At 44.1% G+C, this 15477-nt stretch overlaps 1 protein-coding gene across 3 annotated transcripts in view; it reads right to left on the bottom strand.

Moving 5' to 3' along the window:
- The window catches only part of ARMC2 (armadillo repeat containing 2), a 134775-nt gene continuing 119298 nt past the window's right edge, over positions 1-15477 (bottom strand). For all 3 annotated transcript variants that reach the window (XM_067546567.1, XM_067546568.1, XM_067546569.1), the window contains 4 exons: positions 12231-12344; positions 10783-10915; positions 4404-4564; positions 1-325 (listed from right to left, as the gene is read on the bottom strand). In XM_067546567.1, coding sequence (XP_067402668.1) covers positions 168-325; positions 4404-4564; positions 10783-10915; positions 12231-12344 — 566 coding nt within the window. In that variant the 3' untranslated portion in view covers positions 1-167. The remainder of the gene's footprint in view (positions 326-4403; positions 4565-10782; positions 10916-12230; positions 12345-15477) is intronic.

Below are 15477 nucleotides of genomic sequence, written 5' to 3'. Positions count from 1 at the left end.
TGAGATAAATTAATTTTATTCATTTTTCCCATAATGTCCAACATGTATAGGTAGAATTAGAAATATTTAAATATATAATCTACATACAAAAATAATCTATCAGCACTTGATGGAGTTGTTTTCAATATATTAATAGCAAACACTGTTTGCATTTAACAGCCCCCGAATTAAAATGAAGTAATAGTTACAGGCTGAAGGAAGGAACGGTGGCTTTGAATTCTGTTGAGAAGCTTCTGCGCCACAGGCTTGAACTCTGTTTCCCAATACAATTTGTGATAGTCCCTTAAATCTCTGTCGAAGCTGTAATCCAGTGCTAGTTCCTCATCTGTAATGGGAAAAAATGTCAACAACTCTGAAGAACAAAAAAAACCTGTGTATCATCACTAGGACATGTACAATTTTTTTTACCTGTTCTATATTCATAGTTTACAAACAACTTTGAGTTAAACTAAAAACCACTGTCTTAGTTCTAATAGAAAAACATGAATGCATTTGGGCTCAGAAAAATGAGTAAAAAAATAGCATTGTGGGGTTCTCTATTTTATCACCTCTCAACGGCTTCACAATGATTGTCTACAAATAAGTTTGTTTTCTAAGTTCCATCTGGGAATTTGAAATCAAGGTGTGCTTGTTCTGGTTTGAGCATCAACAACAGTAAGAGATTCTACAATTAAATGTAACTAACAATTTTGTAGATGTACCAGCCAAGAAGTAATCTAGCTCATTCCTCTATAGACTTGTGTTGGTTCTTCCATAAATCACTCACTGGTAATCTGGTTGGTTGTTGTCTTCTCTAATTCTATCCAACAACATCCTTGATCCACCAGTAGTAGGCAGGATTGATCAATACAACATTTAAGCCTGTCCCCCTTATGGAGACTTAAAAGCAAGAAATGACAAGAAAGAGTAGATTAAAGATTAGACAGGTGGCCTTTAAGTGTTGCTTCCTGAGGGGAGTTGGGAGAGAGGTTGGATGGGAGAAGAGGATTATGACAAACAGGATTACTGGTGAGTAATCTTATGTCCCTCTTCTCCCATTTTACAGCCCTGACTATCAAATGTGGCAAACGGGGGGCCGGGGGAGAGGAACAAACTAGAGAAGCTCACAGTGGAACTTGAAGGAACATGCTTCAGAACTTGGAATCCAGTACAGGAGCTAAGCACAACTGATGGTTGTGAACAAATGTCTGAAAGGAGGAATAAATTGGGGGTTTTTTCAACATGACTGAGTTTTGGCTGTCATTTCAGAAGAGGCCTCAAGCCAAAGCTACTTGCAAATCCACATTTTGGCAATTTCTTCAATTACCAGATGCTCCTCAGGGAATAAGTGGTAGATCCCATCCCCTTGCAAAGCTAGTGTCCTTCCTTCTCTTTTTACTTTTACTCTTTGAGCATGTAATGGAGGGGAATTGATTCCAACTCTATGTCAGGATCTCAGCCATTTCCTCTATAGGAATGGAAGCCACTTGGCCTCTAAGCCATCAGAAAGATTTTCTGCACTGGTAAATTGAATGAGATCCTGGGTAGCAGCTTCCATATTCTGAAATGGGGCTCTGTCCAAGCATGGGGGAGGGTGTTCTGAAAGGAGCAGAGGGCTGTGAATATCATACTGGATTAAGTTGTGTTATTTAAGTCATTGAAGATGATTGTATATAGACACCCTCCTGCAGCAAGTAGGCTATGAAAGTCTTGGAAAGGACAGAAGGCAGAGGCTAGTCCAAAGAGAATAGTGCAGAACTGGAACTGAAGATTCCCCAGAGAGATGTAGGTAACAGTGATGGACCAGAGGAATGGGGATCCTCTGTGGAAGTATGCTGGCACATATCTGGAGAGTGTTTAATCTCCAAACCCCCTTGTCTGTGTGGAAATCAGAGGTATCGCCTTCACTACAGAGCATGTGAATGCCATCCTAGGAAGGAAACCCACACACTGCTTCTTCATGGTGTGATGGAAGCCAGGACTAGAACATAGAGCGCAGGCTCTGTGCCACAAGAATTGGGAGAATCTCTACAGCCTGAGAGCAGGAGTGGCCTGTGATAGGATGCCCATAGGAGGGGAGGCCAGAGGAATGTAAGTGTACTGAGACCTCCCTATCATCCACATGTAAATGAGGCAGGGAACAATTGGGTTAACACCTTAATACCCACTGAAGGGGGAGGGGAATATGGGAACTAAGCTGCTGAACACCATAGGGTACGCTGCTGGAGACGAGCCCTAGCACTGGGGCTTCCCAGGTCTGTTGACATGAGGTAGCTGAAACTGCTATGCAGAATGAGGAAGTGCCAGCCTGAAGGGCCCTGCAGAGGGTGTCAGTGGAGCAAATGAGAAGAGGGTCTCAAAGGCAGCAAAAAGCACCTGTCCTTGACAGAAGAGGTTATTCACTGGATGAACTGTGACAGAGTCCCTGGAAAGGAGAGGAGAGCTGCTTCTGCAATTCAGACTGCTAGGGTCAGGAAAGGGGCAGAGAGAAGGAATGGCTCTCTTGCTACTGTCCTTCCTGACAGTGTCTCCTCTTCTCTCTTTCCAGAATTTTTATTCCCCACTCTTCTTTTTCTTCACCTTTGTCTCCTTTATTATATCTATCTTCTTGCTAGACATGGTTAGTGGGACTGGTGAACTGAGGTGATTGCTGCTTCAGTGCTCCAACTTGCAGGTGGCCAACAAATGAGGGGAAAGAGGGGCTTAAGGCTTAGGTACAGTCTATTACTTGACAGAAGTTGCCCCCTATTTCCTGACTGGTAGAACCTTAATGCTGATAATCAAGGCTGTTACTAGGTATACTGGCAGGAGGGGGTTGCAGGGCAACATTGACAACAGTGAGTTACTATCAAAAAGTCAATGACTCCCTACACACACAGGAAGTAGATCTGATGAGTAAGAGTGCCATCTGTACAGTCACTCTTCTGACCATAAATTTGAAGAAGATTAACCTTCAAGTTAAATTTTGACTTAAATTAAGCATCCTTAAGTGCGACAACTAAAATTATAATTGCAGATGGACACCCGACAGATGAACAAGCTAATGGGAGTTCCAGTTACCAAATAATCTGTACTGTGTCAGAATCTTAATAGCTGGAGGAAGAAAACATTAAATGAAAGGAAAAACCCAGTAACATTAAGGATAATCCAAAATGAAGATGCACAGTCACCATTGGATGGCAGACCTTTCAGGAATGATTGTGATTAACTAGCATGTTTGTGATATTGTTAGAGAAATGTTAACAGGTGCACTATTCATCGTGCAATGAGTATTTTTAGACAGATGCCTTATCTTATCACACAGTACAATGCCATCTATCACTGCACAGCAAGGAAAAATAAAGCAAATAAATTACTTAGTAACTTTACAGTAAACACAAACCACCTCTTCTTGCAGTCTAGAAACATCCATAGCAGACTGTGGGGACATCTCACTTCTTCACAGGTCTCCCCAATTACCATCCAATCCTCACCTCAACAATAACACACAGCTTTTCAAGAAATTTTAAAAACATTGTAAATCAAAATTAACCTAAGATTTGCCTCACTTTCTTTTGGATTTTTCTTGATTTGTTGTTTAAAGCAATTGGAAGAGGCTGACTCCGTGAGTATAATAAAAACCAAAATAGTGAACATAAAATAAAGGGATAAGACTAAGTACAGAAATGATGAACTATTGTGTACAATTTGAAAACAAATGTATGGGGTAGAGATGGGATCTACTTGATCTACATGCCACTTGATATCATTGCTCTGCTTGTCTTTTTCTCTGGAACATAGCCCCTGGCCTGGGGGGAACAAGGGTTACTGGGAGTCTTGAAAACAGATGGCAATAGGAGGATGGTACAAGGAGCTTGTAGGTGGAAATGGGGAAATGCAAGGAGCCCCTGGCATGTGCAATGAACAACAGAGAAGCAACAAGTGTGCAACTCTCTAATGCATTAGGGAAAATGTCTTATTCCCCTGTGCTGCCCAGTGTGCTCTGTATTCACAATCAAGGTTAGTCAAGCAGCTGCCTGGCTGATTGAGTGCTTCTGTAAACCCCTGCCATTGCTTTGGAGGGGGAAGAGAGGCCCAGTTCCAGTGAAAGGTGTAATGTGCACTGAGTATATAGGACAGTTAAGTCAAACAAGCAAAGAGCTGTTGGTGAAAGAAACTAGTAGCTTACTAACTGGCAAAGCAGCAGAAGTGGGACTGGAATAGCATAGTACAAAAAGACTGTTCTACCATGGTGACTACCTACATCTGAGATGAAGGAGGAAAAGCATGGAAAAACATGGAGACAGTAGCAGCTGTGAAAGGGTATAGGCCACAGTGTCATGAACCGCTAACCTGTTTAAATACATTACATCGTATGCACACAATACTTCCTTGGTTTTACTCCTGTCTGGTTCTGCAAAGGTAATGAGATTGTTAGCTCTTACCTAAAAATGATGCAAGCAGCACTAGGAGTGTGTTGGTATCATCTTCTTCAAAGCATGATGCAGCACTTGTGATATTTTCACTATAGTTCCACAGGGTTTTGCATACCAAACAAGCCAACTGCCAGTCTGAAGGCCCAAAGTCTCTTAAACAATCAACTAACCTGTTAGTATGAAAAAAAAAAAGGGTTAATGTTCTGTTCAATTTTATTCTCTCATTCCATTCAAAATCAAACCAGTCTAAAAACACGTGCAAATCCAGCTCCCTCTAGGATGCAGGGAGACAGAGGCATCAGCACAAGAGTAAGCTTAAGATTTTTACCTTCTTCCTCATTCTGCTGCCCCTTCTTTTATAAGTTCAGTGAAGCCTGGCTGCACTGCAGGTCACCTATTCCTGCTTGTTGTGTTCCACCAGCATGTATTCTCTTGGTGACATCACACCCACTACAGAACTCTACCGCACAGCAAAACCAGCACAGAGTGAATCAGATAAGAACAGATTTTTGCCCCAAAAGCAGCAGTTTTGTAAAGCTTTCTCTGGCTCCTGATGTCTCTCCCAATGCTTTGCTAGTGGACTGTATTTCTCTGTGAAGACGCTGGATGCAGTTCATATTTACAAACAGGGCTCCAGAGTTGAGCCACATCTACAATCGTGGACAGGATGAGCCTCTAAAGGCAAAAAAAAAAAATCTAGTTATAGCATCTGACTGCCCCATAGCACCTCCTGCTGGATGAGTGTGGCACTGTCAGCATTCCTGACTCAGTTTCCCTCCCTGAGGTAGGTCTCTTCAGCCCTCCACACACAGGTCTGTGTGGGAGATGTGCCTTAGCCCTCTGGCAACGTCGCACACAAAACCCAATCCCTTCCAGGGTAGTAAAAATTCAACTAAAGTCCCAAACAAACAAAAAGTTCCTTCTGCCATTGACAGCTTCTTTTCAGCCCACCATCCAAGTCCTGTTCCAGAAAGAGGACTACCTTTGAGAGTCTTTCTGGCTCTGGGATAGAGCACCTGGCCCCCACACTGGATCTCCTGGAGTATTGTTCTCAGCCCTTGATAGGCTCTGTTCCTTGTGTCTTTCCCTGTGCTGATACAGAGCACTGGGCCCTCAGGCTGGTTTCTACCTAGGAATACCTGGCCTCCTGCAGACCCTGGCTCAGGGCTTTCCACAGGAGCCTGCCCACTCCATGTAGTTCCACTACAGACTGGTTTTTCAGTCCTTTCATAAGGCCCAAGAGTCCATTAAGAGTCACTTAATCCTCCTTTGTCCTACCCCTTTAGGCTGGGAAGCAGTTAATTATGGCATAGGTGTGGCTGGCCCCATCTCCCCTTAAAGCGGCCAGTCACCCTGTGACACCACACTTCTGCCATAAAATATAAAATATCAGCCCTGGGTGAAAGAGTCAGGCATTCTATCTATCTCCTGCTAACTGAAGAACGACAAATCTGGATCAAGACCTTTGTTTCCTCTCGAGCTATGTATCAGAGAGGGCAGAGCCGCAGGATCCTGGAGAATCAGCCTATCTGACTCCTCTCAGAGTTCAAGATTGCTTCTTTTGTGCTGATTTCTGAGCAAGTGAACACAGGATTTGGACCCTTATCTTCAGTTTTGATCCTGGTGGGCTTGCACTGTCTGAAGCATGGAACTTTGAATTTTGGGGTTCATTTTGTCCCACAACTCAAAGTGAAACTAATCTGAAACTGCTGAACTGAATTCATATTACAAGTAAAACCTCTTGACTTAGATACAAAACATTAGCCCATGTCCCCCATTAGTATTATGGCAAGGTTTTCCATGTAGTGTGGGGATGCTGCAGGCTTGCCAGGCTGCAGGGCAAAAGTAAACAAACAAAAAGTTGCCAATATCTGGACCAATTAACACTGCAGTCAGGCAAAATGTTTCCATTAATAGAAAGTTGTCATTAACAGAGTTGCTATTAAAATGGGAACCTGCAACCATTTACCAACAAAAAAGCTAAAATAATTTTCAGGTTGAACAGCGAAAGCACCAGGTTACCAGAGTTGATGCTATGCAACATCAGCAGGCCAGCCTAGCGGTAAGTGACATTTTGGTCCTGACCTTTTTCTGGTCCTTGCAGGAAGGAAAAAGATAATTTAGGAATCCAGTGCATCAATGGCCATAATATTTGTCTGCACTAAAAAATTCACAAGAGAACCGTACAGAACATGAGATGAACACATCTCCAACTTCTAGCACTGAGAGAAGTAGCACTGACAAGCTTCATGAAGACAAGTGTCTAAGAAGAAGTCCCAAGCCACAATTCATCACAAGACAGACTGAGGCAAGATCCAGCACTATGGCCACATGTCCCCATGAACTTTCAGATTCCATTTGTTATCTTGTTGAGAAAGCACCTATTCAAATGGCATATGAAACTTTTATTTTTCCACAGCAGCATGGCAAGCATTTCACTGATAAACACTATGAAAGAGTACTAGCAACTGGAGAAACTGTCAGTCAGAGCTGGATGGCGTGTTTCTGTGCAAGGGACAGAGTGTTATGTTTTCTATGCTGTCTGTTTGTCGAGCTGTGGGTCCCAGGCCATCTAAATATGAAGAAGCTTTAATAAATGGTATGTCAAATTGGAACTAAACTAAACTAAGGAAGCATGAGGCATCAGAGGGTGATATGAACTGTTCCTTAGCCTGGAAAGAACTGCATAACTGTCTCAAGAATTCTGTGACTATTGATGAAAAGCTGCAGCAGGAAATGGAAGGAAAGAAATACCGCTGGCATTTAATACTACAGCAATTTCTACATATCATCCTATTTCTTGGTGAAACAAATTTGCCATTTTCAGGTGATGCTGAACACTTGGGAGAGAGATGGAATAGATGGTTCCTTAGAGGGTTTGAGTTGCTATGTGTAATCCTGTTTCGGCAGGTCATTTGGATAAAGTGAAGGCAGGAAATGTGCATTATCTAGTAAAGACACCCAGAATGAGTTATCTCAACTTTTGGGTCCAAAATTTAAACAAATTCTGATAGAAGTGAAAACTGCAACAAAAAAAAACAAAAACGCAATGTTGCTCGACTGTACACTGGATTGTTTTCATATGGAACAAATGTCTCTGATTCTTTGGTATGTAGAAGTGCATGAAGAAATAGCATCTACTAAAGAGTCTTTTTTTTACATTCCTGAATGTCAAAGGCCCTTCTAAAGCAGAACTTGTAGCAGCTAGAAGCCATGGAACTTAAAAATAACAGACTACAAAGCCCAATGTTCTGATAATGGTTCAAACATGAGGGGCAAGTACCAGGGTTTGCAGGTACAAATTAGGAAAGTGTATTCCTGTGTCATACGTATGCCTTGTATTCACAACTGGAACTTTCTAATTTCTGATGATGCTTTTTCTCTTGAGTCCAAAAATTTATCTGGTATTGTAGCAAGGCGCTGTGGCCTTCCTCGGAGCCTGGGCCCGAGGAAGGGTCCCGACACCCCTGCTGGGTAGAACAAGGCCCTGCAGGCTGAATACCCCAGGAGAAAAGGGGCAGAGCCAGAACAGAAAAGGGAAGTTGGAAAGGCTGGCCTAGTAGCTCAGTCAGGGGGAAGCTGCCACCGGAGGCAGACGTGTCTTCCCAGAGGCTGCAGTCTTGTGCCTGAGCCAAGGCCCTGTGGCTTTTCGGAGCAACCACCCCACCGACCTCAGCCTCCAAGGCCTGCCCGGGCCACTGGGCCCAAGCGACTGGAGAGGGCCACCGTGCCCTAGTAGCTAGGAAGAGCCACCCAAGACCACTGGGTGGGAAAAACCCCGAATCCTGCCCTGACCTTGAGGAGCTGCCCGATGATACCAAGCTTTGCTCGCCCCGCCTACCTGCAAGGCCAGGGGGGCTCCAGACTATTTCGCCTGCCCTGCCCGGCTTGTAGGCCGGGGGCTGTAAACTGCTTTGCTTGCCCCACCTGTTGGAAGGCCAGGGGCTATAGACTGCTTTGCCTGCCCCACCCTGCCTGAGGGACAGGGGCAATAGACTGCTTAATAGCCCCACCCATTGGAAAGCCGGGGGTTATGATTTACTTGTTCACTTCGCCTATTTCAGGCCAGAGACTGATTTCTGGTTGAACTCATCAGTTATGTAACTGGTGGTAACATGCAGTGGATTCTACAGTATCTGATTGTTTTGCTTCTATGGATATATAATTTTAGCAACTATCCCCACCAGTTAGGATTTAAAAAACATAGGGGAAAGCCTAACTTCAGTACCAGGCAAACTGGTTGAAAATATAATAAAGAACAGAATTATCAGACACATAGATGAACATGTGTTGGGGTAACATCACCACAGCTTTTGTAAAGGGAAATCATGCCTCACAAATCTATTAGAATTCTGTGAGGGGGTCAACACTGGTGATATGAACAAGGGTGATCCAGTAGATCCAGTGTATCTAGTGTACATGGACTTCCAGAAAGCTGTTGACAAAGACCTTCACCAAAGGCTCTTAAGCAAACTAAGCAATCATGGGATAAGAGGGAAGGTCCTCTTGTGGATCAGGTTAAGACAGGGAACAAAGGGTAGGAATAAATGGTCAGTTTTCAAAATGGAGAGATGTAAATAGCAGTGTTCCCCAGGGATCTGTACTGGGATCAGTACTGTTCAATATATTCATAAATGATCTGCTCAGCCCACCTCAAACATTATATATTAGAAATGGAAAAGATACAGGGAAGGGCAATAAAAGTGATTAAGGGTATGGAACAGATTTCATATGAAGAGAGATTTAAAAAACTGGGACTGTTCAGCTTGGAAAAGGGATGACTAAGGGAGGATATGATAGAAGTGTGTTAGGGGCAACACCCAAGTAAGAGCCCAGGCTAGCTTTGCAGTGAAGTCAAATCCTAAGAGGAGGAGTCAGCTGGCAGCATTATCACAGTAGTGCTCTTCAATAAAGTGGGCTGGGCAGTGGAGCTATAAGAGTTTATACAAGCAAGAGAGGGCTCTTGCTTTAACAAGAGGTCTGGCTGGGCTCAGCTAACAAGCTGCAAGAAGTTTGGACTCCACGTTAAGGAGGGTTTTGATTAAGCTTTTACTACTATCTTGTTCTGTAAATCATTACTGAACCCCAAAGGTACATTTATTTTTTAATATCTGGATTCTTTTCATATGACAATTTTGTCTAGAATGTCACTGTTTTCTACTGGAAATGTTCTTTTGGGGGAAGACTGAAGTTGACAGCCAAATAGTTTTTGGACATGAATTTTTGTTGTTTCTGTCTCTTCAAAAGTGCGCTCCTTTCTCTCATAAGCAACCTTCCTTCTACAGGACCAACCCTGCAATAATATTCTCTCCACAAAGTGAGCTGAATGAGACTATATGATGGGACTTAACCCTATCACCTGGAAGGCAGGGGAGAGAACCCCAATTAGCCATGTGCCACACCTGGGGGAGGGTGTGATTAACTAAGTCCTCCTGGCTAGCGGAGCCAGAGTTATGCCTCATAAGTAGACTGTAAAAGAGACAGGTGTCTCTGGTGGAGAGAAGTCCTGGGATATGATTTAACAGACACAATGAAGGAAGAACACTCCAGGACCACGTTAGACTATTACTGGGCAATCCCTCAGGTACAGCCAACAAGAGAATTACAGTGAAGTCTGAGAGGGGCGGAAGGGCTATATGTTTGAAAATTTGTTTGAACTTTCATTTGGACTTGTTGTGCTACCTTGGAAGTGGTTTAGACTTTCATGGGACTTGGCTGGAGGGCCAAATCACAGATCATGCAAAGGGAGAGTCAGGAGAAGATGTAGGCTGACAGAGGCCATTGCAGGTCCCAGGGGAGCCCAGAAGGTGCTGGAGACGAGGATCTCATGCAACACCATGACCAGACCCAGACATGGGGCACTCATGAGATGAGAAGGTGCTACTACAGGTTCTTTTGAGACTATATCAAAGATGTTCCTTTACTCTGTTAGAAGAGATGGTGCACAGTGATGCATGGTGCTCTTGCTATGGGACAAGTGTACTATATCTAATGAACTTTGAACCTCTAGCAAGGAGCAAGACATTGAACTTGGAGAATCAAACTCTAGTCTACTGTGTGGCAATATGGAGTCAAGCCTGAATGGCATCTAAATGCCAAAAAAAAAAAAAGTACATAAAAATAGATTATGCTTTCTTATTTCCTCCATTTGGAAATTAAACAATAAAATTAGATTATTTGCCAAAAACTGGAATGTTCTTATGAAATCATCTGCACAATTCCATACTCAGACTTGGGGAGGCACTTGCATAAACAGAGAATGGGGAAAGTACAGCAGAAATCCAGACAGGGAACAACTACTTATAACATAGAATCACGATCTAAAGCCACTTCATTGTGATCAAGACACATGATAACCCTGATCAGGATTTTTTCCCCCTCAACTTACTTTTTAATTCCTCCTTCTTCCTTTAGTATAGCTCGTTTGTTCTTATCCACAGTAAGGTTTAGCAGAACTCCACAGGCAGAAAAGCAGACATCTTGATGTTTGGCATCGAGCAAAGCAATCATGAACTTGTATACTGGATTGCACAGCAGGAAACAAAATCGTCAAGAAATATGGACTTGCATTATACTGTAATTATTACATTTGTATACTTAGAGGGCAGTAACAAGCATTAACTGAAGCATGCAAAACTACTTGAAAATGTTATTTGATGACATGTTGGTGTAATGTTGCTAGAGTAGTCTATGCGATTGGATATCAGTCATTACCCCATAAAGTTTGATTACTGGTTCCCCTAATCCTCCAAAAGGAATTCTGGTTGACTTTCATATTTGTGTTTTCATATTAACTTGGTATATTTTTACTGTTGGTTTTGCCAGTCTGAAACTAAACCAATACTTCAGTTTATTTTTAATTTAGCAGTGCTACATCCTGATACTGGAATGAATTGTAAGGCCAACATTTTCAAACTCTGATACCTAAAATTAGGTACATAAAACCACCACTGGGCACCACAAGCGATGAAATCCCATTTACTTCAGTAGGCGCTGCAGGTGCTTATCACTTCTGAAAAATCAAGCCACTTATATTTGGATGCCTAAAAATGGGTTTAGGTACTTAATGTCAGGCACCCAAGTTTGAAAATTTTGGCCTTTGTGCCTAGCAAGAACTACATCTGAACATGCGCCAAGCCTGGGGCAGAGCTCCAGATAAGAGAGAGATGTCAGTATAGTCCAAGAAATTTAGACAGAGGTAGTGTTTAGTTAAACTTTTACAGGATAATTTCTCCAGATTGCAAAGAGCAGACACTTGCCCAAAGCTCCTCTGCCATGAAAAGAAAAAAAAATGGGATGAGAATGCTGGTATCTTCCACCTCACCAGAGGCAAATGGGACCTCTGTTGTTGGTGAGGTTGATAAATGTTTTAAGATGCATGTCACAGAGTACTGTAAACACTGTCACATGTGGGTACCAGAGAGCCACAAATGTGAATGCTTATGAATACTTAAGATGGAATTTCATTTTACACAGAACCATTGCTGACATCTAGTCAAACTGAACTTTAGGAATCTGGGGATTCAGGGGAAAAAGTTCAAGACTGCTTATTATTATTTTAAAGAACAAACAATTTCTGCGGTTGTAGATTTTTTTTTTTCTTAAGTGAAGAATACTGTATCTGCCCCACTCATTATCTATGTTTTAAGAACATTCATATAAATTAAACCAATAAATGCTGTTTATGCTGTGGCTATTGGATTTTCAGTTCCATATTACATCCAAACCATTGGCTAAGATTGCATTCTTGTATGTTTCAAGTTATAGATGCTGACTGGCACAGGTGCCTATCTAAGTAGTGATTCTGTGTCAGCTATTAACAAAATAGTAACTTACCCTTTCTCTGTATGATGAAGTCACGGATTTCAAGATATTGGGAAAGATTGCCAAAGACTCTCACAGCCTCCAGAATTCCATCCATATTGCTGCTCATTAGCAGTTTTAGAAGCACTATTTCAGAGAAACAAAAAAGGTACAGTTATTACTTATAATTTATATAGCACCAAATGTGTTGCTAGGCTCTTTACAGATAAATGAGAATCTTGCCTTGAAAAGTTTACAAACAAAATGGACAATTTATACATGGGAGGGGAGAGAATGAAAGAAAGAACAAGAAAGAAAGGGAGGGAGGGATGATGTTTAGAGCACATGTATTGTAGGTTCCATTTTAATTATCTGTTTAGTTAACACTTCCTAGAAAGGAGGAGTAGGGTTTGAGTAGGGATAAATAACTTGAGTGACAGTATATATATATATATCATGAATTTTTAAAAATAAATATTCAGGAAGTTCTTTGAAGTTCCCCCTAAAGGCCAAACACTTGGAAATTCATGTAGCTCACAAATCACTTGAGGTCCACAGTCCTCTTTCTTGACCCCTACTGCCAGTGAAATAACATGCAGATGTGTCCTAAATGGCAACAATGACACTGCAGTTAGTCTGAAAGCTTTTTCTGCTGGCTGCTTTCTGTTCAGCAGTTTTATGTGAATACCTCAAATGATACCATTATATTTTCAGCAAAAACAAACTGGCCTCCAGCACTGCCTAAGAGTCATGAATTTCCCTGTTAATTTTCAGTGCACAGTCGAGGAGTGCTGCAGGAGCCACCATTCATCAGTTTTTACAGGAATCTTCTGCAGTGAAAGACAGAACCATTGAAGCCTTCCCCTCTTCAGGTAAGGGAGTATGTCAATGAGAACCTTCCACCCTTCGTCCCTTTCCCCACAGAGAAGAGAGAGAAGAGTTTGGTCTCATTCACATCCTTTCTTTGGATGTTGCTATATTAGAGATGACTTAACTGTGGCTCAGCCTTAAGTGAAAAACAAGGTTACTTACCAGTAACTGCTGTTCTTCGAGATGTGTTGCTCATGTCCATTCCACTATAGGTGTGTGCACGCCTCCGTGCACGGTTACCCAGAACTTTTTCCCCCCTTAGCAGATCCCATAGGGCCGGCTCCGGCGCCCCCTGGAGCCCTGCGCACATGCCATGGTATATGAGGTGCTGCCGGCCCTATGCCCCCTCAGTCCCTTCTTTCTGCCAACTCCAGCAGAGGGGATGGGGGGTGGGTTGTGGAATGGACATGAGCAAAACATCTCAAAGAACAGCAGTTACTGGTAAGTAACCTTGTTTTCTTCTTTGAGTGCTTGCTCATATCCATTCCACTATAGGTGACTAACAAGCAATACCTTTGGAGGTGGGTCGGAGTTACCGGTGAGCTGCCCTCAGCACTGCTCTGCCAAATCCTGCGTCCTCTCTCACCTGCTGGACAATGGCATAGTGGGACGTGAAGATATGCACCGACGACTAGGTGGTGGCTTTGCAGATGTCCTGCATGGGCACTCTCTCCATGAAGGCTGTAGACAAAGCTTGAGCTCTGGTTGAGTGTACTGTGATGGTTCCCAGAAGTGGCACCCTTGCCTGCTTGTAGCAGAACTTGATGCATGATGTAATCCATGAGGAGATGCACTGGGTGAAGACAGGTGAGCCTTTCATCCAGTCAGCTACTGTGACGAAGAGCTGCATCGATTTCCGGAACGGCTTTGTACGCTCGATGCAGAAGGCCAGGGCTTGTCTCACATCCAGTGAGTGCCATCTCCTCTCCTCCTCCAAACCGTGAGGTTTGGGAAAAAACATGGGGAGAAAAATATCCTGATTATAATGAAATTGGGAAACCACTTTAGGCAGAAAGGCTGGATGCGGCCTCAACTGAACCTCGTCCTTATAGAACACCATATAAAGGGGCTCTGAGGTCGGAGACCCTCCTAGCTGAGGTAATGGCCACCAGGAAGGCTACCTTCCATGAAAGCAGGAGCAGAGGGCATGAAGCCATGCGTTTGAAGGGGGCCCTGTGAGTTTCAAGAGGACCAGGTTGAGATCCCAGGGAGGCACCAGGTCACGGACCTGTGGATAAAGCATCTCCACCCTCTTGAGGAACCTGACCGACATGAGATGGGAGAACAGTGATCTCCTCCTCTAGTGGCTGATGGAAGGCCGAAATGGCCTCCAGGTGAACCTTCAACGAAGCCAACACTAGACCCTGGAGTACTCCAGGATCGCCTGTATAGGCGAGAGGCTGGGCGGGATACCCCGGGATTCCGCCCAACAGGTAAACTGTCGCCACTTAGCCCAATACACAACCTGTGTAGAAGGCTTCTTGCTGCCAAGCAGTACTTGCTGGACCTGCACCAAGCAGGCTCTCTCGCCCTCCGTCAGCAACAGAGCCTCCAGGCCGTGAGGTGCAGGAAGTCCAGGTGCAAGAGGCAACCATGGTCCTGGGATAGAAGGTCATGCCGCCTCGGGAGCTCCAGGGATGGGGCGATCGAGAGGTCCAGCAGCATGCTGAAGCAGTGCTGTCTCGGCCAGGCTGGAGCAATTAGTATGACGTCCACTCTGTCCCTCTTTATTTTCAGTAGGACCCTGAGCAGGAGCGGAATGGGCGGGAACGCATACGTGAGGTTCCCTGTCCAGTCCATGAGGAACGCATCGGAAATTGACCCAGTCTCTAAACCCCGGAGAGAGCAGAACCGTGGACACTTCTTGTTCCAGGCCAACGTGAACAGGTCCACTTGGGGAATGCCCCACTTCCGGAAGATCATAGATGCCACTTCTGGGTGTACTGAGCAGTCGTGGTGGGGTAGGAACAACCTCCTGAGGCGGTCCGCCTCATTGTTCCTCATTCCCGGAAGGTGAGAGGCCATCAAGTGGAAATCGTGCTTCATGGCAAAGTCCCACAGATGGATAGCTTCCTTGCAGAGGGCCGAGGAGCGCGCTCCCCCTGCCTGTTTAGGTAAAACATGACTGCGGTGTTGTTCGTCAGCACCTGCACCATCCTGCCTGTCAGGAAATCGAAGGAACACCTTGCATGCTAGGCCCTCAGCTCCTTCACATTGATGTGCAGGTATTTCCCCTCCCTCAACCAGATCTCCTGAGTGCCTAGGTTGGCGCTGATGTGGGCCCCCCAACCTACGTCCGAAGCGTCGGAAATTAGGATGACCAACGGGACTAGTTCCTTGAATGGAACGCCCTTCAGCACTGCCTGGGGAGTCCCCACCAGTCTGGGGAGGCTAGGACGGGCAGGGGGAC

The sequence above is a fragment of the Emydura macquarii genome, unplaced genomic scaffold (genome assembly GCF_026122565.2).
Source record: "Emydura macquarii macquarii isolate MOO-44397 ecotype Brisbane River unplaced genomic scaffold, CSIRO-AGI_Emac_v2 contig_1146, whole genome shotgun sequence".
NCBI classification, from domain to species: Eukaryota; Metazoa; Chordata; order Testudines; family Chelidae; genus Emydura; species Emydura macquarii.
Note: the sequence above shows the minus strand (reverse complement) of the source record. Positions and strands in the feature narration are given on the sequence as shown.